The 25,877-nt window shown below is 43.3% G+C and overlaps 2 protein-coding genes across 4 annotated transcripts; one reads left to right on the top strand and one right to left on the bottom strand.

Moving 5' to 3' along the window:
• Positions 1–463: 463 nt before the first annotated feature.
• LOC110004155 (G protein-coupled receptor kinase 5-like) lies at positions 464–14,445 on the top strand. Of its 2 annotated transcripts, XM_020659706.3 has the most exons (16): positions 465–697; positions 3,229–3,318; positions 3,417–3,529; positions 4,441–4,518; positions 4,600–4,697; positions 4,785–4,877; positions 5,107–5,170; positions 6,465–6,605; positions 9,034–9,224; positions 10,437–10,474; positions 11,043–11,132; positions 11,765–11,973; positions 12,059–12,196; positions 12,911–13,048; positions 13,317–13,448; positions 13,533–14,445. In XM_020659706.3, exons 1-16 carry the CDS (start codon positions 646–648, stop codon positions 13,620–13,622), a joined length of 1,755 nt encoding a protein of 584 aa, XP_020515362.2. In that variant the 5' UTR covers positions 465–645; the 3' UTR covers positions 13,623–14,445. The 2 variants fall into 2 exon arrangements, with proteins under 2 accessions (XP_065821419.1, XP_020515362.2); XM_065965347.1 differs by having other exon boundaries at positions 464–697; positions 4,441–4,697.
• A 401-nt stretch (positions 14,446–14,846) lies between these two features.
• ash2l (ash2 like, histone lysine methyltransferase complex subunit) lies at positions 14,847–25,512 on the bottom strand. 2 transcript variants are annotated; one of them, XM_020659702.3, is made up of 17 exons: positions 25,390–25,512; positions 22,898–22,964; positions 22,516–22,661; positions 22,338–22,426; positions 22,033–22,127; positions 21,389–21,484; positions 20,608–20,703; positions 20,436–20,511; positions 20,266–20,283; positions 18,998–19,097; positions 18,381–18,598; positions 18,125–18,292; positions 17,207–17,400; positions 16,976–17,068; positions 16,590–16,688; positions 15,995–16,054; positions 14,847–15,905 (listed from the first exon to the last, which is right to left on the bottom strand). In XM_020659702.3, the coding sequence occupies exons 1-17, from the start codon at positions 25,446–25,448 to the stop codon at positions 15,798–15,800; spliced, it is 1,782 nt and encodes a 593-aa protein (XP_020515358.2). In that variant the 5' UTR covers positions 25,449–25,512; the 3' UTR covers positions 14,847–15,797. The 2 variants fall into 2 exon arrangements, with proteins under 2 accessions (XP_020515358.2, XP_065821420.1); XM_065965348.1 differs by lacking the exon at positions 20,266–20,283.
• Between the last annotated feature and the right edge of the window lie 365 nt (positions 25,513–25,877).

Raw genomic sequence — 25,877 nt, forward strand, 5'->3', positions numbered from 1 at the left:
GGCTAACTGGCTGCTGTGTGAACTGGTGCACAGATGTTTCATTTAGACCACAGGGGGAATGTTTGAGAAGATAAAAGATGGAGAAGGGGGATAATATGTCCTCTTTAATCTTAAATATGCATTTCTACTGCAGGAACTTTTTCCAGAAACTAGTTCCTAGAGACTTTATTTCAGACCCCCAAAAGGTTCCTGCAAGGAGGGGGAGGGGGTAGTACTCTCCAAAGGTACAGGGAAAGGGGGTTGGGACTCAGTAATGAGCGTTTGTGATTGGTTGAGCCTTCAGGAGACCAAATTTCTTGCCATTATGCAGAAAACAATAAACTGCAGGAACTTGTCAGCGTCCTCAGCTGAAAACACCTTTAATGCATCCTCCCTCTGAACTCTGTTCACAGGAACTCGTTCAGCAGGTGAGTTCCTGCGTGCAGCCCCGCCTCTGAGCTCACACCTGTCACACAAAGTGAAACACCTGCAGCTTCATTCATCAGAGAGTCACCGGCCTGACGTGACACTCCTCTGAGACTCAACCGACTGGACCGTCTGTTTTCCTGCCGATGACTTCTGATTTCATGACCGTCCGTGTGTGAGTGCTGGATTATCCTGCAGCTGTGGATTGAACAGAAGAGGAGGAAACACTCACTCTTCTTCATGGAGATTGAAAGCATGGTGGCAAACAGCGCTCTTATTAAAGCCAGAGAAGGTAAGACACATTATGATCTAAAGATGTTATTAAAAACTCTTACTTATTCTCCATCATTCATATACTTATAACTCCACATTTAGACCCTGAAAGAGTTGATTTAAAGGAGTGATACAGCTGAGTTTGTTAGGCTTTAAAATGCAAATTCTCCTTTCACGCCTCATGACATAATGTCGTCATAATGTTTTCCTGACATGAAAACAGAAACACAAAGCAGACTATAGTCACTGTTTTATCAACGTACAATTTTAAAGGCTTTATTAGTAATTTATTCAGTGAAATCAAGCCTCAGTCGTTGATCATCTTCACTGGATAAACTTCATTTGGACCAATGGATGATGCGATTCTTAATAAAGTGAACAAGCATGTAAATATCAGAGGGAGGGACTTCAAGGTCATTATCCTCGTTGACTTTATACTTTTAAATAATCTAAAAACACAGAGAGAGAGATTTTACAAAAGGACCAGAGAGCTGAGAGAAGGAGAACAATCGTTCATATAAAAGGTGTGTTTGAGGTGTGGGGTTTACAACCTGGCAGATAAAACCAATTAGTCGAACAATAAGGACAATTAAAAGGTTAAATATAATGACGCTAAAGAATTTATACCATTAGGGCAATTAAATGATTAAATGCAGTAACTTTAACACTTGTAATCTTAATGTTCGGGTTTGTCTCAGCGTTATAAACGAGGTCAGGTGAGTTTTTCTTCAGAATTGTTGAGCTCAGTAACAATTCTACAATTCACTTATCAGACTCTTTTCTCCAAAGCGACGTACATCAGAGAGTAAGAACAACACAAGCAAGGATCTAGAAAAAAGGGAACAATGTGAGTAAGAGCAAACGATCAGCTTTGAGTCTGATTGGACACACAGGTGCTGACAGGAAGTGACCAGAGGCAAAGCACAACATTGAGGGCAGTACAAAGTAGTTGAATAAACTGTGAACAGGGGCAAAAAAGGGATGAGGGTAGGGGTTGAGGGATGTAATTTGTGTTTGGCGTCTCCGCTCCGTCCCTACATGCAGAAACTTCAGGAGTTATGGAATAAGTCGGAGCCTACAGGTCAGGCTGAGAGCCGGTGCAGGTCAGAGCTGGCAAAGAGAGAATTAAAGGGAGAGAGCAGAAATCTTGCAGCCTAAAAAGAGAAGACGAAGGAGGTGATGTCAGGTCGTTGTAAATAATGACACATGTCAGTGCAGCTCCAGTTGAGTCACCCTGCAGGCGCTGCCTTGTGTGTAGTTGGAGCTTCAGGAGTTATAAAGTCTAATTCTAATTTAGTTTTATCACATTATACTCAAGGAATTTTAAAGCTAAGCAAAAGTAATTATTAGAAACTCATAAATAAAGCAGTAATTAAAAAACTTTTGATGAGTGATGGAAGACTCTCTCTTTATTCTGACTTTTTAGAATTTAAATTAAATTAGCAAAATAACAGAGCTGACAGGGACAAATAAATCTTTTGAAGCATGATGGGGATTGTTTGAAAGGTGCAGGAAGAGGAGAGTTCATTTTGGAGGCTGTGGGCCTGATTCAAGAATTGTGCAGCATTGTCTCTTGTCTAAATGTCTAATTCACAAAGCATATAGCTCTGATGGTATGAAGTGTTGGTGCTCCGTGCAGTTTGCTCCTGTTTAGTGTGTGAATGTGGAGATCAGCTATCTGAAACTTTAATCTGCACTCTGACGCTGAAGGAGCTCAGTTTCACCGTTTCAAACAAAAGCATCCTCCCTGAATGGAGTCAGAAAGGACGACTCAAAGACAATAACAACACTCAGCATTGTCGTCATGGTAACGGCTCCAGACCGTCTCTTACACATGGGGATGGAAAAAAAAGAGAGTCAAAATGTCCAAGCTGAATTTTAAGTTAAACTATGGAGAAAAAAGTCCACAGTGGTCCATCCATCAATCCATTATCTACATCGCTTTTCCCTTTCGGGGTCGCGGAGGGGCCTGAAGCCGATCCCAGCTGTCATTGGGCGAGAGGCGGGGTTACACCCTGGACTGGTTACAAGTGAATCAAAGAAAGGGCCTGAAGAAATTCTGACATTAAACAAGCAGCAAGCATAAAAATGAGTGAAACATTTATTGATAACAAATAATAGATGATTATTGCTGCTCTATCTTGTTTCATTCATCAAACCTAATTTATCAAAAAGTTTTCTATGTGCTGAGCTACAATCCTCCCTGAGAAACATATCAATCTACTCTCCACGCTCGGTTTCCTTGACGTTGGTAAACAAATGAGCTCCAGGAAAGTTAATCTTCATGTATCGGCGTGTCGGTGATGCAAGTCTGAAAGTAAGTTTCAGAGCAATGCGGTCCCACAGGCTCTTCTTCCCTGTCCTCACGGCTAAAAATAGCTCATTCACTGTAGAGGAGCACGCTATTGTCTGAAACCTGACGGGCAGGCGTGCATGTATACGCGTGCACGTTTTATGACAGGTTCATGACAGACAGGAGTCAGCCATCTTTGTCTCTGTTCTATGTTCTACAACATAACAACCTTAATCAGATGTATCTTCTCTCTGCAGGAGGGGGGAGTAAAGGACGGAGCTGGAAGTGGAAGGAGATGCTTAAATTCCCTCACATCAGTCAGTGTGAAAACCTTGCCATAAAAATAGGTGTGTGTGTGTGTGTCTGTGTGTGTTCATGATTTGTGTGTGTCTTTGGCTCAGATATTTGTGTGATTTACATCATGTTTGATTCCTTCCTCTGACAGAGAGAGAGTACTACAGTCTGTGTGTGAAGCAACCGATCGGGAAGAAACTGTTTCAGCTCTTCTGTCGGAGTCGCCCTGAACTGCAGAACTACATTTCCCTGCAGGATGCTCTGGTACTCTTTCACATGTGGGGTCGCTTTATTTATACATCTAGAGGCTCTTTTCTGCATAATTCACAAAGCCACCAAAAGAAAAAGCTCAATAATGCTGACAATCCCTGCTTCTGGATTTCTGTTTTAAACGGCAGATAAAACAGTCGTCAGCATAGAAGGAGTCGAATTAGGCTTGATTTTTAAATAACTTTGCATAGAGATAGCATGTAAACAAAAAGCAAGAGGGCAAAGAACGGAGCTCTGAGGGACACCTTAAAGGGTTAATATGTGATTTTTCACACTTAAATGTAATACAAATCAAGTATATCCTCTGAAAATAACTCTGTGAGTCATGACTGTCTACAATGGGTGTAACACCCGAGTCCCACTGTCTGTGATGTTTTCAGAGTTTTCAGAGTCCTATCTTCACTTTGTTTACATCGCCAGGACGGCCGGCTGACTCCTCCCCTCGTGTATAAAAGTTGTTTAATTGAGGGACTAGAGAAAAGAAGAATAACATACTGTACTCACTGCTTAACTGTGTTTCTAGATCACGCTCATTTCAGGTAAATTTACATGCAGTGTGAAGATACCAGCATAATAAAGATCGCTAGCATTAGCATGCTAACACAACAATGCAGCACAAGTTGTTTTGGTTTCATGCTGGTGCTCAAAGGCGACATCAGCTGGATCAAAAAATCGCATATAAAGCCTTTAATGAGAACTGACTCACTATTGGAGCTAGCCTCTAGTGGACTTTAGATGAACTACAGTTTTCTTTGCAGCTGCACACTGCACATCTAACTTTGAGCCCTGAAGGTTTCTGCTTGAAATGTGCTCAGAACACCAAACATCCAAATGATATCATAGTGAAGTTAGGAGACACAGACCCGATCTGCACGTGTGATCATTTCCTCTTTGTCTCCTTTAAGGACGTCTTCGAGACAAAGTCAGACGAAGAGAGAAGAGACTTTGGCTACAGCATCATTCAGAGATTCGTCATTAGCCAGGTCTGTAAACTACACACAACAACCATCTACAAACAGCAAATAAGTCTGCACATGATCCCTTCACACTCTTTTGTTCCTCAGTCCTTTCAGTATGTGGCCGGCATGGAGAAGCACGAGCACAGCAGCATTGAGAGCCTGGAGCTGGAGCCCTGCGGGGACGTTTTTCATGACTGTAGGGAGTAAGTCCATGCGTGTATTCTCTCGTACATGTGTGGCTACATACGTTTATGTTTTCAGGGATTAACCTCTTTTATCGGCGCATTTAGAGACCTACACAAGTTCCTGAGTGGGGAGCCGTTCATCCAGTACCAGGAGAGCATGTTCTTTGACCGTTTTCTGCAGTGGAAGATGTTGGAGAGGTCAGTGTGTGTGTGTGTGTGTGTGTGTGTGTGTGTGTGTGTGTGTGTGTGTGTGTGTGTGTGTGTGTGTGTGTGTGTGTGTGTGTGTGTGTGTGTGTTGAGGAAATTATACTCTAAAATGCTTTATGCTCTGATGGTTGGATATCTGGTTTATCTGCTCTAACTGTTGGCTGTGCGCCACATTAACCTCGAAGACTGAGCAAAAAACTGCGCCTGTTTTCTCTTGAAGGCAGCCCGTCACCAAGCAGACGTTTCGACAGTACAGACTGCTCGGGAAAGGAGGCTTTGGAGAGGTAAGACTGAAGCTTAAAGGCAACAATGACTTTCTTTTAGATCTGATACATGTAGGGCCGGATCACATAAATGAAAAAGTATAAATATCATTCAGATGGTTTCAGGTTTTTTTAAGTCCATGTTTTGACATTTCCATCTCATGCACAGTTGATTTCATCAGCGGTGGTGACGTATTTCACAAATATTCTTGATTGGTTATCAAAGTGTTCCGATTCAAACGAGGATAATAATTATATGCGGATATTTTGCCAAAAAAAAAGCCAGATATAATCAAATCAGATGACAATACAAACAAACAAGTGAAGAAGAATCCAGTTGAAATCGATGATGTAACCGGCTGAATCATCACAGCGAGCTGCAGAAACTAAAACCTACAGTCTGTTAAAAATGAAGAAGTAAAACGATGAGACACAACGTCCCCGTGTTTTAGTCACGTTCTGCCGAGTCGTGAGCTTTTTATTTGATGATATTTGGTAACTGTGGCGCTCCCTCTGAGGGGGCCGAGAGGTCCTTTAGGGATGGTCAGGTTTCTTCCAAACGTGTGTACCATGGTACTCCGGGCGAGCGGCCCAGGTTTGGATTGGGCCTGAGGCTCCCGATTTCTAACTTTATCCACTTTCCTGTCCCTAGACACAATCTATTTTTAACTTTTTGCGACTTCAGGGGCTCCTTAAGAGACGATCTTAGATACAACAGATTTTATTTCTCCTCACTCTTTTTATTCAAACTAATTCAACCTTTCAGAGAAAAGCGAGCAGACACAACCTCTGAACATTTACTGAAAGTTGTTCCTCTTTTTTTAAAGATTTTTTGGGGGGGATTTATGCTTTTATTTTGATAGGACAGCGGATAGAGTAGGAAATCGGGGAGAGCGAGTGGGGAATAAGGCCACGGTTCGGAACTCGAACCTGGCGTCACACACTTTTGAGGACTCCGGACAAGGGGACTTTAACCGCTGGGCCACAAGCACCTCAAGTGTTTCCTCTTTAATCTTCTGACTTTGTATTTATTCTGTTTCCTGGATCTAGCCTGCTATAAGAATTTAAATCAAAGAACACAGACTAGTTTTAAAGGATGGCTTTTGTACGGTTCAATGTTTTTAAATGACCTTCAAAGATCTTTATGGTCAAATAGCTTCCATCAACGAGTCTGCGAGTCTATGCCATGCAAACGAATAAAAATGGACATGGTTTTCATCTTCAAACATTTACCCAACTTTAGGAATGAAGTAGACTCAAACGCAGTGTTTACAAAAACAGAGGTCGTCTCACCGTATCCTGTTTCCTCCTGCAGGTTTGGGCCTTTCAGTCTCGGGCGACAGGAATGATGTACGCCTGCAAAAAACTGGAAAAGACTCACGTGAAGAAGCGGAGAGGAGAAACCATGGCTCTCAACGAGAAACAGATACTGGAGGGACTGAACAGTCGCTTTGTGGTGAGAAAACTGACGCACACTCAAACTGGTTTCCGTGTTTTTTTAAAGTCTTTCTATGTGATGTTTCACACTTAAATATAAATCAAGTCTATCCTCTGAAAATAACTCTGTGAGTCATGACTGTCTACAATGGGTGTAACACCCGAGTCCCACTGTCTGTGATGTTTTCAGAGTTTTCAGAGTCCTATCTTCACTTTGTTTACATCGCCAGGACGGCCGGCTGACTCCTCCCCTCGTGTATAAAAGTTGTTTAATTGAGGGACTAGAGAAAAGAAGAATAACATACTGTACTCACTGCTTAACTGTGTTTCTAGATCACGCTCATTTCAGGTAAATTTACATGCAGTGTGAAGATACCAGCATAATAAAGATCACTAGCATTAGCATGCTAACACAACTCAAGGGCTGCTGGATCAAAAAAATCACATTTAAAGCCTTTAAAGTTATTATCCTGGAAAAAAAGACTTCTGTAACGGTTTGGGTCCGTGAGTCTCGGTTAGCAGTGTCGTGGAGACACCGAGTTAGCCAAAAGTGCACGACCACATGTGTCATGGGTTTCAACAATGCTCGCCATTTCTTACAAACTATCCATCATATCAACCTTACAAAACCTGCTGATACGCCGACTATTTCATCATATATGAGCAACATGGCGTCCACATCACGTCACTGTTCAGTTGAGAGGCAATCGTCCATACGGCGCTCAAACTAACGTCAAGGATATCCGTCTAGTCCCTCAGCAACACAGTGGCCCTCACTTATCAATCTGGTGTAGAAACCATCATACAACAGAGTCCACGTGGGACCTATGAAACGTGCGTATCTGGCTGATCACAGCGTACGCAATACCAGGTGTTGATAAGTGTGGCGGCTGGAAACGGTCGTTATTTAAATTCCACGCCCCTATATATTTACAGTTTAGCTGTCCTCGCCCCCAGAGTTTACGGCATGGAGACACGTAATACGGCAAAGAAGAGAAATGAGATATATATGACCTGAGTGACATCATGACAGAGAAAATAAAGAGGAATAACATTGTGTTGTCTGGCAGCCTGAAATGTGGGATTAAAGAGCTTCAGAAGAAATGCACCTGCACGGTGATTAATTTAACATCTGTGATATGTAACGTGCATAATATAGGCTATAATATAATCCAATTTTTATACTTTTAGTTTAAAAAACCTGGTCAGACCATACGATCGCTACAATATAGCCTAGTGTTGCGGGTCTTAAAAGAAGCAGATCCCGGACCGGAGGACGCCAGCCGGACCCCACCTGAAATTATCCCAGATCGTGGAGCGAGTGGCTTCTTTCATCAGTCAGCCTCAATATCAGGCACAAGTGGGACAGGCGAACCTGCATCTGTGTCGGATAACGTCAGCTGCACTGGCAGCTCGCCATTTATGAGACTTTAAAAGAGAAGAGAAACCTGAAACGTCCTGCATCACATGAATAAAGTGTTTGATCAAACGCTGTGCAATGTGCACTTCTCATCCGATGAGCCTTCTTTCCAAACACAAGAATTTAACACTTACATTAAAGAAGGTCCTGACTCCGTCTTACAGCCCCCGGATTTCTTTATTGGTTATTAAGTCACATGTAGTCTGGCCTCAGGGCGTCTGCTGTGCGCAATTACGCATGTGGCACATCAGCGTATTTATTATTTTAATCTCCGGACATACCGATTAGTTATGATCTAATGTTAATGTTCTGTATTCCTAAATATTTCATATTTCAGAGGCTAAAAGTTGTATTTAGTATCCTCAGGAAGTCTTTCTGTCCTTTTAAAGTAGGCTAACTGTTTCTAGTTTTTCTGTTTTGATTTGTCTCAGTATTTTCTGCAGTGATATTCCTGTGCGCTGAACGTTTAACATGTATTTACTAAACGCAGCCTCTCTAATCTTTAAAGTAAATCGATTAAACAAACATAAAATCATTCATAAAATATAAAACAACTAAAGAAATCACCTGACAGCTCGCGCTGCTCAACATTATTTAAAAAGCGATGTAGCCTACAGAGATCGTTTGAGGTGGAGCGTAATATAAAATATATTTGAGATATCTTATCTAACAGTAAATCTGTGAACCTCTATCTGTCCGTCTTAACAAGCACTGTTATAGTGTGATCTAATTATTCTCCCACACAGATAGATTCGTTGCAGCGCAAGTCCACACTGAGTTGAAAATGTGCGTACACGAACTGAGACCTGGCGTGAGATTTGAGCGTATCCTCCGCTCACCTCCAGATTGATAAGTGCTGAACTTTGCGTGGAAATGACCGTACACCCATTTTTTTGCCGTATGCACGTTTGATAGGTGAGGGCCAGTATGTCTTAAAGGTACACTCAACATTTTCTACTGTTACAACTTTATGACGCTTATCAAAAAAATATAATCTGCCTTTTAAACATCTTCTGTTTCCATCCAGGTGAATCTGGCGTACGCCTACAAGACGAAGCACACCCTCTGTATGGTTCTGACCATGATGAGCGGCGGCGACTTGAAGTTTCATATTTATAACATCGGAGAGCCCGGCCTCGACAAAGAGAGAGTGAGGTTCTACGCTGCAGAGGTCTGCTGTGGTTTAATTCACTTGCACCAGGAGTCCATCGTTTACAGGTCAGGGTTTTCACATCGATGGGATTTTATTTGACGAAGAGGTAGAGACGGTTTTGAACTTATTCACGAGTTAAAGGACCAATCAGTGAGATGTGTAGAGAGTGAGATGATAAAGGTATCTTACTCTCTGATCATTAAGGAAACATGCTATGTTGAAGTGCTGGCTTCTCTGACAACAATGCAGCAGCCAGTATGTCCTCCTTCTAACTTTAGATTCTGCTCCTGAATGCTCTGGATTTGTTTGGACCAGAGAAGTTAGGTGCTTTTAAGACACGCCCCCACACGGCCGTTTTGGACGCCCCTCGGTTTGCCAGATATGAGAGCAGTTATCAGGTCAACAGGTGTTGCAGCGATGGAAGCGGTCAAGAGAAGTGGTTCAGATAGAAGTGATTGTACCCGACCTAAAAAGCCTCTGCATGTTTCTAAGTCCTGCAGTCTAAATTCTAAACATCATAGAGAGCTGTCTCCCCCCCCTCCTCTCTAGAGTGGATGCTCACTCAGGTCACCATGTGGTGGACTCTGAAGCTTCAGTGTTTATCCAGCTCTGCATGGGTCTGTAAACCTTTCTGTGTTCTAACCTCTCTCCATTTTTCAAAAGCATCTCCAATATTGATCCTAGTTTGAGCACGTTTCTGCTCGTGGAGCTTATTAGAAACATGCAGAGGCTTTTTAGGTCGGGTACAATCACTTCTATCTGAACCACTTCTCTTGACCGCTTCCATCGCTGCAACACCTGTTGACCTGATAACTGCTCTCATACCTGGCAAATCGAGGGGCGTCCAAAACGGCCGTGGGGGGGTGTCCTTAAAAGCGCCTACCTTCTCTGGTCCAAACAAATCCAGAGCATTCAGGAGCAGAATGTAAAGTTAGAAGGAGGACATACTGGCTGCTGCATTGTTGTCAGAGAAGCCAGCACTTCAACATAGCATGTTTCCTTAATGATCAGAGAGTAAGATACCTTTATCATTTCACTCACCACATCTCACTGACTGATTCTTTAAATGGGCATGACTTTGTTGGGTGAATTTTCTGCAGAGGATCAAGTTTGATCCATTACAGACCGTCTAAAGTCTGATAGGTCTAAGTCTGAAGGCCTTCTTCTGAAGCCACAAAAATCTGTTGAATTAGGTCCCAAGGTAAAAATAGAAATCAAAGTTTCCCTTTACGTCACACCTCTTTGGACGGGAATCAACCGCTGTTTTTATTTTCCAGGGATCTGAAGCCAGAAAACATTCTGCTCGATGACAACGGTATGTACAGCCTCCTTGTTTGTGTTGGTGATTGTCAGTGTGTCATTAACAGCTCCAGAGAGGCAGCTCACATTCCAGCCTGCTCAGACAGAACATGATGAAACCGCTTACTTACCCCACATAGCTTTTCTATTTTTAGCCTGAATGATTCAAAAGATAACACTACGACTTCAGCCAGACAACCAATCAGCCAATCGAGACACCCTCCATGCAGGTGTACCTACCCAAAGAAGGTAATAGCGTCAACATTTTTGTGACTCGGGCACAAACAGATCAAGGAAGTGACAAGCCTGTGGCACTCAGGTGTGGTGACGTCTATTTTAAGAAACCTGTGCACCTGTTTCTTCATTCTTAGCAGCTCCTTTGCCGCCTTTCTTGTTTCACATGCCTTTGGTAATTGCAGAGATTACAGGTTTTGGAGTGTTTTCTGGATTGGCTCCAGCGCCCAACTCCTGATGGGGAAGCAGGAAGTGTTTGAGTGAAAAGGGAAAGGACGTCACAAACTGCAAAAACACAAAACTCTCAAACCAGTTTGGTGAATATTTTTGTGGTCTTCGTTTCCCTTCAGGACACATCCGCATCTCGGACCTGGGCCTGGCTGTGAGGCTGTCTGAGAGGAGTAGGGTGCGAGGCCGGGTGGGAACACTGGGATACATGGGTATGTATGCGCACCACCACGATTACCTCCATCAGAAAGTAGACCAGGGGGTTTATTTCCTTCATGTTATCAAACGTATCACTGATTTTGTTTGTGTCAAAAAATGGGTAAGAGTTTTGGAAAACAGGTTTTACCATGGACCAGACTTCAGTTTGACCTTGATTTTCAAGAAAACAAGACTAGAGTGGGTCAAGATTCTGTCTCTGTTTCACTCTCAGCCTGCCATGTCAAACCAACAGGTGTTGCAGCGATGGAAGCGGGTCAAGAGAAGTGGTTCAGATAGAAGTGATTGTACCCGACCTAAAAAGCCTCTGCATGTTTCTAATAAGCTCCACGAGCAGAAACGTGCTCAAACTAGGATCAATATTGGAGATGCTTTTGAAAAATGGAGAGAGGTTAGAACACAGAAAGGTTTACAGACCCATGCAGAGCTGGATAAACACTGAAGCTTCATACAGAAATAAGTAAGGAAATATCACATCGAGAAGCCTGAGAAACTATGATCTTACTCTGGTTATTTATTCTAAACATCAGCAATGTAGTTAGTCTTAGGCAATAAACCCCGATTCTGATTCTGATTCTGATTCTGATTCTGAGAAGACGGAGTTTCAAGTTTTCCGTCTTGATTTCAGCTCCCGAGTTGATCGCACACAAGCACTACGGGCTGAGCGTGGACTGGTGGGGCCTCGGCTGTCTGATCTACGAGATGACGGCGGGTCAGCCTCCGTTCAGGACCCGAGGGGAACATCCCAAACCCTCCGAGATGGAGAGGCGGATCGAGACCGAGCAGGAGGAGTACGGGGACAAGTTCGGCAAAGCTGTGAAAGACATCTGCTCCTCTGTGAGTTCAGCTCCAGAACTCAAACCCACGTTGAACTAAATCTTTGGGAGATGTTTTACAACTCTTCTTCCTTTGTGTGTCACAGCTGCTGAAGAAGGATCCCAACGAGCGGCTCGGCTGCTGCAGTTTAGGAGGCAGAGAAGTTCAGTCGCATCCTTTCTTCAAAGACATTAACTTCAGGATGCTGGAGGCCGGACTCGTTGAGCCTCCGTTCAAACCTGATGCAAGTACTCCGATCATTTATTCAACTGTAATACGTTTGTTTCTTCATACCTGTGAAGGTTATAAATATATGCAGAGAGCCTTTATTCCAAAATTGCATCCTGAAAAGACTCTGCACCTCTAAATAATCCACTCATCATGTTAAACTCTTTACAGTATCATACCGTAAATGATGATGGTCGTAGTGTGCATTAAGTAAAAAAGCTTTTATGTTTTGTGCTCCTTCTGATTGGAATAAGTTACCTTTAAATCTCTGTTGCTTGTCATCGTTCTACTTTTCAGTGACGTCAGCACTGTTTGTTTATTTCTCTCTGTGTATAGACTGAATCTCGCTCCTCTAAGGCGTCTAGTCGAGAGTTGTAATGGTTGTAGCTTATTGTTGTTTCTGTTCTCTGTGTTGTCCCTTGTTTTGTTTTGTTTTTTGTGTTTTGTTTTGTTGTTGTTGTTGTTGTTTTTTGCTGTATGTATTACTTTGTTGGTTTCGTCTGTAGTGTGTTGTGTTTTGGTTTTGTATTGCTGTGTTGTACCTGTGTCTTACATTTCTCAAATTAACTAGCTAGCTTAATCGTAGTATAGCCGACTCCCACTGAGGGGAGCAGTTGTTTAAGATATTGGTTTTGTACGGTTTCCTATTTTCTGCTATGTACTTGAACGTCATTTTATAATGCAACACGCTTCCTTCTGTGCATGCTCACGGTGTGTGTTGTCTTTACAGCCCAGACAGGTTTACTGCAGCGACGTGCAGGACATCGAGGAGTTCTCCATGGTGAAGGGAGTCACTCTGGACGAGAAAGACTCCGACTTCTACTCCAAGTTTGACACGGGCAGCGTCCCCATCACCTGGCAGAACGAGGTGTGATTATTCACAGAAACATAGAGAGAGTTCAGGACGCTTCAGGAGATTCAGATTCACACAAAGTCAATTTTTTATTAACGATCGGCTCAGAATGTTCAATTCTTAGAGTCTGAAAACTCCTTCTCCTTCTTCTCCTCCTCCTCCTCCTCTTACTCCTCCTCCTCCTCTTCCTCCTCCTCCTTCTCCTCTTCCTCATCCTCCTCCTTCTCCTCCTTCTTCCTCCTTCCTCTACTTCCTCTTCCTCCTCCTCCTCCTCCTCCTGTAGGTGATAGAAACCGGATGTTTCAAAGAGCTGAACATTTTCGGACCTGAAGGAACTCGGTCTCAGGACCTGGACTGGTCTCAGCTGCCCGAGAGTCCCAAACGCAGCCTCCTGGACCGGATCTTCCGCAGACACGTAGGAACATGAATTCTCTACCACATATTTTATGTTGATTATAAATAAATAAATAAATAAATAAATCTTTTTTGTCTCCAACAGCATCCTTCAGACTCGTCAGACGAGGGCAGACAGAGCTTGGTTTCCAGTGAGACCTACTTAAGTTCAGGACTGCTCAGCACCACCCTCTAGTGGCCGTTACAGCAAAGAGACTTTTTAAAGACTCAAATCAAAACCATCAACTGGAGCATCGAGAGGCAGAAGAGAAAATCTGTTCTTCCTCTCAGATGGGAGCATAGTGTTTACTTCCTAGTTTTGTGTCTTGTCCTCATCGCTCACAGCTCATCGTGTTTATTTCGCTGCTTGATTGACCACAAGGACACTAATCTCGCGCCCCTTATAAACAAAATCAGTCAGAAGCTTTTTTTACCCAACTTCTTATAGAAAAGGCTTAATATTTGACAAAAATCTTACAAACTTATTCACAGTTTAAAGGTCCAGTCAGTGAGATGTGTAGAGAGTGAGATGATAAAGGTATCTTACTATCTGATCATTAAGGAAACATGCTATGTTGAAGTGCTGGCTTCTCTGACAACAATGCAGCAGCCAGTATGTCCTCCTTCTAACTTTAGATTCCTTTAGGACGCCCCTCAGTTTGTCAGATATGAGAGCAGTTATCAGGTCAAACCAACAGGTGTTGCAGCGATGGAAGCGGGCAAGAGAAGCAGAAATGGCTAAACACTGAAGCTTCAGTATCCACCCCATGGCAACCTGTGAGCATCCACTCTAGAGAGGAGGGGGCGGAGACAGCTCTCTACAATGTTTAGAATTTAGACTGCAGTACCCATTTTAAACACTAGGGGCCAGAGCTCCTTTAAGCTGAAAAGACAAAAATAAGTTGTATTTTTTATGAAGTGATTCCCAGCCATAGTTCAAAAATAAGAAGAGGATAAACAGGAAACATACTTGTATATATTTCTATTAAAAACTGTAAATAAATTCACTTTTTCTGACATTTCTCTGGTTTGTCTCTTTTTTTAAAAAAGAAATGTTGAACACCTCGGTCTCTTTGAAGCATCGCTTCAAACCTCTTACATAGACTCTCTTCTCCCAGCTCTGGAGAGCAGCCCTCCCCTGGCAGCCCTGCAGCGTTCTGCCACACAAGCCCTTCCAGAGAGGGGGCGTGGTCAGACACAGCTCATTTACATATTTAAAGGTACAGACACAGAAACAGCCTGTTCTGAGCAGGGCTGAAATAGAGGGGTTTATAGACATGATCAAATACAGGACAAGACACTTCACAGACATGTTGAAGAGGAGCTCTGAGACTTATTTACACTGAAGAAGAAGAGGAGGATAATGTCACCTTTAGTTGTAATCATAACGAGCAGATTTAAAGACAATGACGATCATAAGTTTCACTTTGTTCATGAAGCGTTTTTATTATTTAACCCAGAGTATAAAACAGTTAATAACTAACACATGATGTAAAACACACAAAATAAGAAACAGACTGAAAAACACTAAAGAGTGCAGGATCAACGCTCCTGAGTGACGCACTGTCGAGCTGCAGTAACTGAACGTACACACATCAAAGCGGAGCACCGTAAAAAAAAAAAACTTGATTCCCTTGATTGATTTTCAGTCAGGAATGTGAGCCGATGGCACGCATGAGGAGAACTTAAAACCTGTGAACTAATTAGACAGTTTTGGGGATTTTAAATGTCGAGAAGGTGAGAAAGGTTTGGGCGTTGTTTCTGGAGATTTCTTCATGAAAGAAAGACTTTAATGGCTGCAACAACCTTTCAGGGAAATAATGCCCACTCAAAGTGCGTCCACAGAAAGTTGTTGTTTTTGGACAGTCTCAGGTTGTTATTCTAAGTGTCTGACAGCATTAAGCTCGGTGTATGCTGAACGATTTCAGGCCAATTTAGAACAGATTTAGGGGGCCTCGTTTAGTTTGTCTTTTTGACTCAAAGAGAAGAAGACAAGCAACTCCTTTTTCCCTCAAAGCTCAAATTCATGTTTTTCTCCACTGACTTGACGGGGATGTTTTCACTGTTTCTGGTTTCAAATGATCATCTTCCTCTTCATCATAAAGCTCTCTCTCTGTCGGGATGATGATGATGATGTCAGACACTTAGAAAAAAACCCCGATGATTATGTTGAAACTCGTTTAAACTCCAAAAAAAAAACGATAAAATGAAGCACAGCGTTTCCTCTCGTCTGAATCAGGCACAGTTTGTTGGCGCTACAGGTGACCGATGTTGAGCGGTGCTTTGATGTTTTTTAATCGATCTGAAGGTGGAATCGTATTCTGACGGCGGGTGGTTGTTTGTGAGCTTACTGGATTTAACAGGCCGTGTTTTATCCCTCCCACGGCGGGCTGCGTCGTCCGTCCACGTCCGTCTCCACGTGGTACAGCATGTCAGCCAGCGTGTGCTCGATCACGGCGCCCCAGCCCATGTCGCTCATCTGAAACAAACAAACACGAGATGAATCAAACAGAAGGTTACCGCGTGGCGTTTTGTTTTGGTCGTATGATTCTTTGAAGCAGCGCTCACCGGCTGGTACTTCAGGTCCTTCGGAGGGTGTTTGAAATGTGGCCCGAAGTTCACCGACACCTGAAGACAGAAGATCAGAAGCTCTTCAAGTCTTTATTTTTTGATCCAGCAGATGTCGCCCTTGAGCTCCAGCATGAAACCAAAACAAATCGCGCTGCATTGTTGTGTTAGCATGCTAATGCTAGTGATCTTTATTATGCTGGTATCTTCACACTGCATGTAAATTTACCTGAAATGAGCGTGATCTAGAAACACAGTTAAGCAGTGAGTACAGTATGTTATTCTTCTTTTCTCTAGTCCCTCAATTAAACAACTTTTATACACGAGGGGAGGAGTCAGCCGGCCGTCCTGGCGATGTAAACAAAGTGAAGATAGGACTCTGAAAACATCTCATGACTCAGAGTTATTTTCAGAGGATATACTTGATTTATATTATATTTAAGTGTGAAAAATCACAGATAAAGACTTTAAAGAAAGCTCTTAGGGCGCACTCACTCAGCCCACCCTAACCCTACAGGGTGAAAGAACAGAGCTCTAAAGAGTGAGATGGCAGTAAAAAGAAAAAGAGGAAACGTTGGGTGAGCTGCTCACTGACCTGGCAGCTCTTGTAGAGTGAGATGGCGGGGAAGTAGAGGCCTTCAAAGAGGTTCTCGTAGGCGACACCTTGGCTCACTCCGTTTTTAAAGAATATCATCTGAAACACACGATTCAAGTTTGTTTTATGGAACTTTTCTTTCACCTGGAATCAAATCATTCACACTCAAACATCCTCTTTTTTAAAAATCCACACAAAATCAACAGCAGCTGAACCTGCTCCACCTGTGTGTGTGTGTGTGTGTGTGTGTGTGTGTGTGTGTGTGTGTGTGTGTGTGTGTGTGTGTGTGTGTGTGTGTGTGTGTGTGTGTGTGTGTGTGTGTGTGTGTGTGTGTGTGTGTGTGTGTGTGTGTGTGTGTGTGTGTGTGTGGGGGGGGTGTCACTCACCCTGCTGGGCGGCATCACTTTGAGACTTTTCTCTGCTTTGTCCACGTAATCCTTCTCCTCAAAGTACAGGTAGCTCTTAAACTTGATCAGCGCCTGGAGAGGAAACAAGAGACCAGAAAATACTTTTGATCAGTTTTTAACTCAAATCAAACTATTTGGATACCAGCTTTGTTACCACGGCAACAAAAACAGACGTCTGAGACACCTAAGGTTGGGTCCAAACTGTGTTACCTTGTCCTTGTAGGTATCGGGCAGAGCCTTGGCCGTCTCCGTGGCGTCGGGCAGCTCGATGAAGAAGCCCAGCGTGTCTCCCTGACCGTAGCCGGAGGAGTAATGTTTTCCTATCGACTGGTGGAAGCGCGTTCCCTTCTTGCTGCGCCACGAGTAGCTGAACTTGTCGTAACCCAGCGGGGCCTGAAGGTTACCTGAGAGAGGAAAAAACTTCAAACTTTAATAATCAACATCTTTAAATACTCTCTCTCTCTCACTTTCGCTCACTCTCTCTCTCGCTCACTCTCTCTCTCTCGCTCACTCCCTTTTTCTCACTCTCGCTTGTTCACTCTCTCACTCTCTCTCTCACTTTCGCTCACTCTCTCTCTTGCTCACTCTCTCTTGCTCACTCTCTCTCACGCTCTCTCTTTCTCTCACTCTCTCGCTCTCTCACTCTCTCACTCGCTCTCTCGCTCACTCTCTCGCTCACTCTCTCGTTCGCTCTCGCTCTCACTCTCTTTTTCTCTCACTCTCTCTCTCGCTTACTCTCTCTCTCTCTCTCTCTCTCTCTCTCACTCTCGCTTACTCTCTCTCTCTCTCTCTCTCTCTCTCTCTCTGTCTCTCTCTGTCTCTCTCTGTCTCTCTGTCTCTCTGTCTCTCTCTCTCTCTGTCTCTCTGTCTCTCTCTGTCTCTCTCTGTCTCTCTGTCTCTCTCTCTCTCTCTCTCTCTCTGTCTCTCTCTGTCTCTCTCTGTCTCTCTGTCTCTCTGTCTCTCTCTGTCTCTCTCTCTCTCTCTCTCTCTGTCTCTCTCTCTCTCTCTGTCTCTCTCTCTCTACCAAAAACATGAGGTACCAGGGAAAAGTTTTTTGGAGCAGACAGGATCTTTGCGTCCGAGCTCTACATGTGAAACAGTTTGGAGTAAAACTGAAGCACCACTGACCGAGCGGCTGAGACCAGCCGAGTCTGGCTGCGGTTTCAGGCGGCATGTCGTCAACAGAGACCTCAAAGTACCAGGAACCCTTCCTCACGCCGTGCGACGCTCGCACCATGGAGTACCCCTTCTCCCCGGTCACCGTCAGGCGGTCGTCTGAGATCTTCAGCTGAGGCGCTGAAACATCAAACGTCATTATTAGAGAAACGTTTTCTCTTAAAGGTTTTAACTCTGTCTCTGAAACGCGCTCTGATTGGGCGGTTACCTCTGTCGTGCAGGGCGAGCAGCACCCTCTCGTACAGGCAGGCGCGGTACAGATCACCGGGGATCGGTTTCCCGGCCCAGCAGTCCAGCTCCAGCTTCTCGGGGTCTGGAGCGTGAGGGTCCGGCTCTGCCAGGATGTAACGGTACCCGTCTTTGTTGAAGGGGTGCTCCAGGGGGTAACCGTGAGGGGGCAGGCGCTGAGCCGAGAACAGGGGGTCACTGCGAGTAGAAGGGGGTACAAACTGTTAAAACACAATGGATATATAAACAGCGGGCTCGTAGCTGCAGTCTTTTAAAACATGGCGGGTGATCCTTTAAATGCTGTGAGTGCCTGACCAATCAGAGACGTTCAGTGTTGCAGGCCCTGCCCCCGCAAGGTCCCTGGAACTTGGAAAGTACTACCCCCTATGCAGGGTCTTTGTTAGGGTTAGAGCTTTAACCTGGGAACTGAATTTAGTCCCTGGTTCCTGCGGTCAAAATGCAAATAGTTCCTGAAAAGGACCGATGGGAAAGTTTCTGTGGTCGAAGAGGGGCTTATAGAGGTGAAAGTCTGGGAACTGTGTGTGTGTGTGTGTGTGTGTGTGTGTGTGTGTGTGTTTTCACCGACAGCTCTCATACCTTCTGGTTCTCTTTGTGGCCCCCGCTGCAGCGCCCTCCTGCTGCTGCTGCTGTTTACGTTTGGCCCCTCTTCCTTTTCCTGGACCGGGAGCCAGAGCGCCTTTAAAAAACACGAGAGACATTTTACTACTGAACACACACACACACACACACCACACACACACACACACACACACACACACACACACACACACACACACACACACACACACACACACACACACACACACACACACACACACACACACACACACACACGTGGAGCAGGTTATTAAGCGTTTGGTGAACACAGGGACACAGCAGGAACAGGAAGGCAGGAATTAGTCACATGGCGTTTTTCAAACACTCTCAGGTTTATAAACACGATCCAGATCGACCTCTCGTTATCGGTCTAAAAACTTTGTACAACCCTGATTCCATTATTTTGATCATATAGAAGGAGATGCTCCATCTCGTCTGAACGTCGTCATGGAGACCATTTGTTGACAGTTCTTACAGTTCTGTCTGAACGTCTTCAAAGTGAGAAGAAGTTTAAAGTGCCCAAACAGTCAGTCCGATATCCGATATGTAAATAACTTCAGTATCAGACATGATGCCGACATAAGATCAGATCGGTCCCCTCTCTAATTCAAACTAACCACTGAAAACAAAATCACACAATAACACGAGAAAAACAAACAGTTCGAGGCTGCGGCGCTCCAGCCGCTCCCACACCACCCGTTTTTATCTCTGGAGTTTGGTGGCTTTGCAGAGAGCGATGTACCAGCTGATTCTGGTTTTAAAAAAGAACACATGACTCCTACACTGTTACGCTCTGAAAAACAATCCTGTGAAAATGTACAAACAGCTGAGAGACGACGACGACAACGAGGCGATTTATCGTAAAAGAGAGCAGAAAGTGTTTCTCTGCTCGAACATGTTTTTGTTTTTAATGCAGGGAATCATTTCAGCCAGGAGATTATTTTTAAGGGATTTCAAAGCCCATTAGCAGCAAGCAGCAGCGGAGACAAGAAGGAGACGTTCAGTGATTTTTTTAAAAAGGGGGTCAAAGGTCAAGCTTTCACGGAGGGGAGGGGCACCAAACAGATGCAGAGAGCAGACAGGGAGGTTACAGCCGGACGAGGATGAAGTTGCCCACAAGATGTTTTTTTTTTAAAATCAAAGATCATGTTTTTAGTTTTTGAGTTGTGGGTCAACTTCTATCCAGAGGGTTACAAGACACAAAAACACACGGGTCAGCTGCAGACGCCAAAATACCAAATATTCACCTGAGAAGGAAGATCCACCTGGAACACAGTGCACACAAACGGCCACGGTCATCACATTTCACATGCGCTTCCTTTAAGTTTTAGGATGTTTACTCTCCTCTCCTCGGATTTCTGTTCGTTTAGAATATCGTAATCGTGCAGCTCAGTTTGTGTGTTTTTGCATTCCTCACCGTTCAGCCCGCCCGCAGTGGGAGCAGCCGTCGTCTGTTTCTGAGTGTCGTAGGACGGCCCGATGGTTCCCAGGTCCTGCAGAAGAGAGACAGACAACAAATCATCATCACAAAGCCTACTTCCTGTTTCTTACTTTCTGTACGTCAGCTGGAGGGCATGCAGGAGGAGTACCTGGTCCAGGAGGCCGAACTTTGGGTACTCCTCTTCTGGGTCTTTACTGCCGGGGTCAGGGTGCTCCTTCACCAGGAACACGTCGCGCTCTTTGCTCTGGAAAAACAAAACAACATTACGGAATCAGAATCGGCTTTTTGGGACGGGAATCTGTGCACAGACAAGGAATTGGACTTGTTTTGCAATTTTTCACTCGACACATTTAATATTAAGCTAATAGGGGGGGCGGCGGTTCAAGGATTGCATCTTGCGGGACAACTTAAAAAAGATATAACGTTTTTGCAATGTCTTTTTTAGAGTTGCAAAAGATCAAATTCTCAGTACGGGGTTCGACAGACAAATTTTACAGTCATTGGAAGCCCCTGATAGATTATGTTAGGAGGCTGACCTCCCTTCCCTGACCTTCCCTGAGAATTGGACTAATCTTATTATTATTATTATTTCATTAATTAATTTATTTTTATTGTAATTGTTGGTATTATTTTTACTCTATTATTATTTATGTTATTATTTCTGTATTATTGAGTTTGCACCAATGTACCTCTTATTATTTAATTTACTTTATTAGAACTGTTTTGAATTGTTGTGTCTTATTGGTGGAATTGTCATTGCGGGGGTGGAGTGGCAGGGGGAGGGGTTGGATGGGTGGCTTAATAGGAAACTTGTAGGATGTCATTGTATTGCTATGTGTTCCGAAACATTATAAAATGGCAATAAAATATGTACGATTTGGATGTTTATACTTTCAATAGCCAGCGTAAATATGAGCTGTTCGACTCACCATCGTCTTCACGATGTTGTTGGGCCAGGTGAGCTTCCCGGGTCTCTGCCGAGTCGTCATGCACTCCCAGTACTTGTCGATGAACGGTATGATGTCCTGCAGGGAGACAAGATCAGGATAAAACACGGAGCAGGAATAAGAAGTACACACTCATAACTACTACTCATAACTTTGTCTATTTGTTTCTTTGTTTGGTTGGTAAAAATATAAGCTTCAAACTCAATAAAAGAAGGGAGCTAGTTTTTATTGACCATGAACTACAACATTTCTCTAAAACTCCTTTTATCTGTCAGATCGTTTAAAAAACAAAGGCATAAATCAGCAAAATACGTGCCTGATGTAAAGTCTTTATCGAAGCATTTTTTGGAATTTCTTGCCCCTTTCCCGCCCTTACACATGCATCCCCTCTTGTCCGTTCTCAGGTGAGGGTCTGTTATTAAAGGCGAGTTAACAGCTGAGTGATTCAACGTGTTTGTGTCTCTGAAATCTCTCGTCTTAGTGACACATTTCAGACACCAAGTTAAAATGAAATGAAGTTTTCTTTTACACACACATCGGTCCAAATCACCAGTGTGAATAAACACAGAGCATCAATTTATCGTCCAGTGATAGACGATGTTTTTGGAGAAACATGTCATGCACACCTTGTCTTTGGAGAACATCGTCTTTGGGTGCTCGTCTTGTGTTCTGGAGCGCCACGTCAGGTTAGCCAGAGCCGTGAGACACATCTCCTTCAGGTCTGAAACAGAAGACAGGTTTATAAAAAGACTGAAAACACTTGTGATGCGTTCATGTTCTGCAAAACCCAGTATGTTTAGATTGAGGTTGTCATCTTTTTTGGTATTTACAAACGAGAAATGACCTCACATCGAGCGCCTAGGGCGGATTTAATTTTGACTCGCATTTATTCAAAGTGTCAAATTCTGCAGTGTAGACGTGGGACACCTACTAGCTTGTTTCCTGAGGAAGTATGTGTTGCCGCTGTGATGACACACGTTGCAGTGGAACACATAATTAGTCATGAAGGGGAGACACGTCCTGCAGGGGAAAAGTGGAAAACTATCAGTAAAGTATTTTTGTATTCCTGCTGATGTTTCACTGACTGTCAAACCCTTTATCAAACATACGCGGTGTCGATGCCAAACGTATCTGCAGTGAACCACTTCATGCACAGAGCACACTGCAGCTCCACCTCCCCCAGCTGCCTCCCGCTCTCCTCGTCTCCCGATCCAGTCAGAGCATCGGCGGCCTCGGAGCCTTCGCCCGCCGTTTCCTGTCAAAGAGAAATGGTTTGAGCATCATCATTTAAAATCATAAATGATGTGTTACACCTGTGTGTATAAAGACAGGCCAGGTGTGTGTGTGTGTGTAGCCCTGTTCAGACGACCATTTCATGCTAAGATATTTATTTACATGGATGTACAAAGACGTGATGACGGCTGAGATTAGTTTCTGCACTTTAGCGGTAAAAGAAGAGAAGAAGAAACAGATCAAATCAAACAGTGTTACCATTCCCTCTTTCCCGTTTGATGATTCGGTGTCCATGCTGGTGGGAAGTTCTCCAAATGCAGCATCCCTGAAAGTCAACAGAAAGATTCATTTAATTTATTTCAAATTCCTACAGACACAAAAACGGAGTTAGGTCGTATTTACGAGTTTAAAAAAGCCTTATTTAATCTTGAGAAATCATTGATTCTATAGCATGTCGATGTTTTAGCTCAGCTGTTTGAACAACTGATTCCCAGATATGACTCATAGATGGTTCTATTTTAATCCTAAATGTTGTGTTTTGTAAACTGTAATGTGTCTCTCTTTGTGTTTCCGTCTGCTCCCTGTCTCGGCCAGGTCTCCCTTGAAAAACAGGTTTTTAATCTCAATGGGACCAACCTGGTTAAATAAAAAAATGAATAAAAAATTGAAATCATTTTCAATGATGTTGAGAGAAAATAAATAAATGATAAGTTACAGGACAATAAGCAAGCAGCGAAGGCAACACTACAGAATAAAACATCTCCACACATGAGCACAGTGATTTGTATTCATGTTTTTAAAACTGACCCACAGCGAACATTATATTGAGTTTGAATGTGTTCCCGGTGCGAGCAGCACAAAATGTAACGGATGTTTTCCCAATGTTAGTGTTTACTCGTGAAACTTGCAGCATTAGGTAATGATTATCAGCCCAGTTTCATAGCAACTGCCTTTTCCCCGACAAGCCATCAGGACGCAGGACTGCCAACACCCCGAGAGAGAACAGACCAGTTAACCTACAAGCATCTGCACTTTCTCTAAACTGGTGCTAAGAGGTTAACTCCATAACCCAGTAGTTTCCTCCCAGCCGATGCTGCTTGAACATGTATCACACATCGGGCGGCTGTGGCTCAGTTGGTAGAGTCGTCACCTCTCAACTGGAAGGTCGAGGGTTCGATCCCCAGCTGGGCAACATGTCCTGAATGCTTCGTGGTGGTGTATGAATGATACTACATACTACATAGCGATCTCTACCATCAGTGTGTGAATGTGTAGGTGTGACATGACATGTGGTGTAGAAGCGCTTTGAGTAGTCAGAAGACTAGAAAAGCGCTTTATAAGCTCAAGTCCATTTACATCATGCACATACCCAGACAAACTGACAACTTACATTTTACATAGACACAAACATACATTTCCTTTTCTCTTTTCGTTTAATTTTGGTGCCTTGGTCGGCATGTGCCCTGTAAACCTGAAGTCCTCTGCCTCCTGCCCTCCTGCCTCCTGCCTCCTGCCTCCTCAGCTGACATAACTGAACCCCCCCCCACCCCTATGGATAGAGAACTATCCCACCAGGATCCTGATGATTTAGTCTTTAGTCTAACTGAGGGGTGGGCAACTGGCGGCCCCCCATCAAACCCTCAACGGTGGCCCTCAGGTCAATTTTTTACAAATCAGTTAAATGGAAACATGAAGAAAACATGACAAAATCTGCCATGAAATCCTGAAAACAAGAAATACGTCCAGAATGATATTTGATCACTTGGTATATGTTGAGTTAAATTTGAGACATAATTGACTGTAATCGTTTTCTGTCTGCTACTATTTGGCCCCTGGCAGTGAGAAGTAAATGAATGTGGGCCCCCTGCTGTGAACGAAGTTGCCCCGTCCCTGATCTATCTGGTGTTAAGGCGTGTTTGCACCACTACACTTAATGCTCTTTCTTTAAGTTATTAATTATTCTGTTTTATACTCAAAACACAAAACTGGATGTTAACCGGTCTGTGTTTTAAACCATGGAGCGTCTCTGGCTGGTTCTCTTTTTTAATTATAAATGTTTCTGTTTTTCACTGACAGTTTGTTATGTTAGTGACAATAAACTGAATCTTAAGATGATTATTTTTTAATCTCTGGCTCTATAGAACATCAGCCTCACAGTTAACTTCTTTATATGTTGACTTATGATGTGATAGATATGAGTAACTAACCTAAACAAGAAGCTTTTCGTTCACGTCGCCAAAACTCATTTAAAATATCTTCACTTTAAACATTAATTTACTTTTATTCAGTTTTTATACTCAATGCATATTAGTTACATGATTTTAAATATGTCATTACATCTCTGAAGAGTAAATCGGCTCTATAGTCACTTCTTCAAAACATCAATAAATCATTTTATTTCTAAAGTTGTTTTTAAAAAACGAGTCTGTCATAAAGGGTTTAAAAAACACAGTCTAATAATCCAATCACAGTTTTAAATTGAGCTTTATGTAGTTATTAATCATCATGTCGGAGTGGGTAACATTAAACTAATAATCATTTAGATTTAATTGTGTTTTTTCTTCCATAAAGAAGATAAATAAGTGTTTTGTCTAATATGTTGGAGTGCTAAGCTAGCTAGCTCGTAGGCTAACTGAACCGTTTTAATAATTTAAATAATCCCGTTTCTTTATTTTATATCTTCACCGAACATTTAGATTAATGTCCGAAAGGTTTGCAAAGATTAATATCACATCTCAAACGAGCCGTACCCGTCTCCGGTCTCCGGTTCGGTTGTAGCAGTGCTGCCCGCCTCTCCTTCCGACGCCATGTTTCAAATCAATGAAAACAAAGGATCTCGCGAGATTCTGTCGGAGCTGCGATTTCCGGTTTGCAGCCGTTGCTCAGCTCAGCAGCGACGCCACAGGTTAAAAGGTGAAACTGCATTCATTTATTTTACATGGAAAACAAGGTACAGTTTATCAATTCAATTCAATTCAAAAGGGCTTTATTATTAACATGGAAAACATTAACTTTACCAAAGCTCAAATATAAATAAAGCAAAAAAATAAGTACAAACACATCATAGAGAGAGAGAGAGGGAGAGGGAGAGAGAGAGAGAGAGAGAGAGAGAGAGAGAGAGAGAGAGAGGGAGAGAGAGAGAGGGGAGAGAGAGAGAGAGAGAGAGAGAGAGGGAGAGAGAGAGAGAGGGGTGGGGGGGAGTGGGGAGAGAGGAGTGGGGGGGAGTGGGAGAGAGAGA

This window comes from Labrus bergylta, chromosome 17 (genome assembly GCF_963930695.1).
Source record: "Labrus bergylta chromosome 17, fLabBer1.1, whole genome shotgun sequence".
Classification (NCBI taxonomy): domain Eukaryota; kingdom Metazoa; phylum Chordata; class Actinopteri; order Labriformes; family Labridae; genus Labrus; species Labrus bergylta.

Excerpts from the sequence above, each read along its gene's own strand:
- LOC110004155 (XM_065965347.1), top strand. The coding sequence starts at position 646 with ATGGAGATTGAAAGCATGGTGGCAAACAGCGCTCTTATTAAAGCCAGA. Across the intron at positions 698-3,228 it reads TCTTATTAAAGCCAGAGAAG|GAGGGGGGAGTAAAGGACGG; the intron begins GTAAGACACATT and ends TTCTCTCTGCAG. Across the intron at positions 5,171-6,464 it reads GGAAAGGAGGCTTTGGAGAG|GTTTGGGCCTTTCAGTCTCG; the intron begins GTAAGACTGAAG and ends TTCCTCCTGCAG.
- ash2l (XM_020659702.3), bottom strand. The coding sequence starts at position 25,448 with ATGGCGTCGGAAGGAGAGGCGGGCAGCACTGCTACAACCGAACCGGAG. Across the intron at positions 16,689-16,975 it reads AAGTGATGCCGCCCAGCAGG|ATGATATTCTTTAAAAACGG; the intron begins GTGAGTGACACC and ends CGTGTGTTTCAG. Across the intron at positions 16,055-16,589 it reads CACTCTACAAGAGCTGCCAG|GTGTCGGTGAACTTCGGGCC; the intron begins GTCAGTGAGCAG and ends TTCTGTCTTCAG.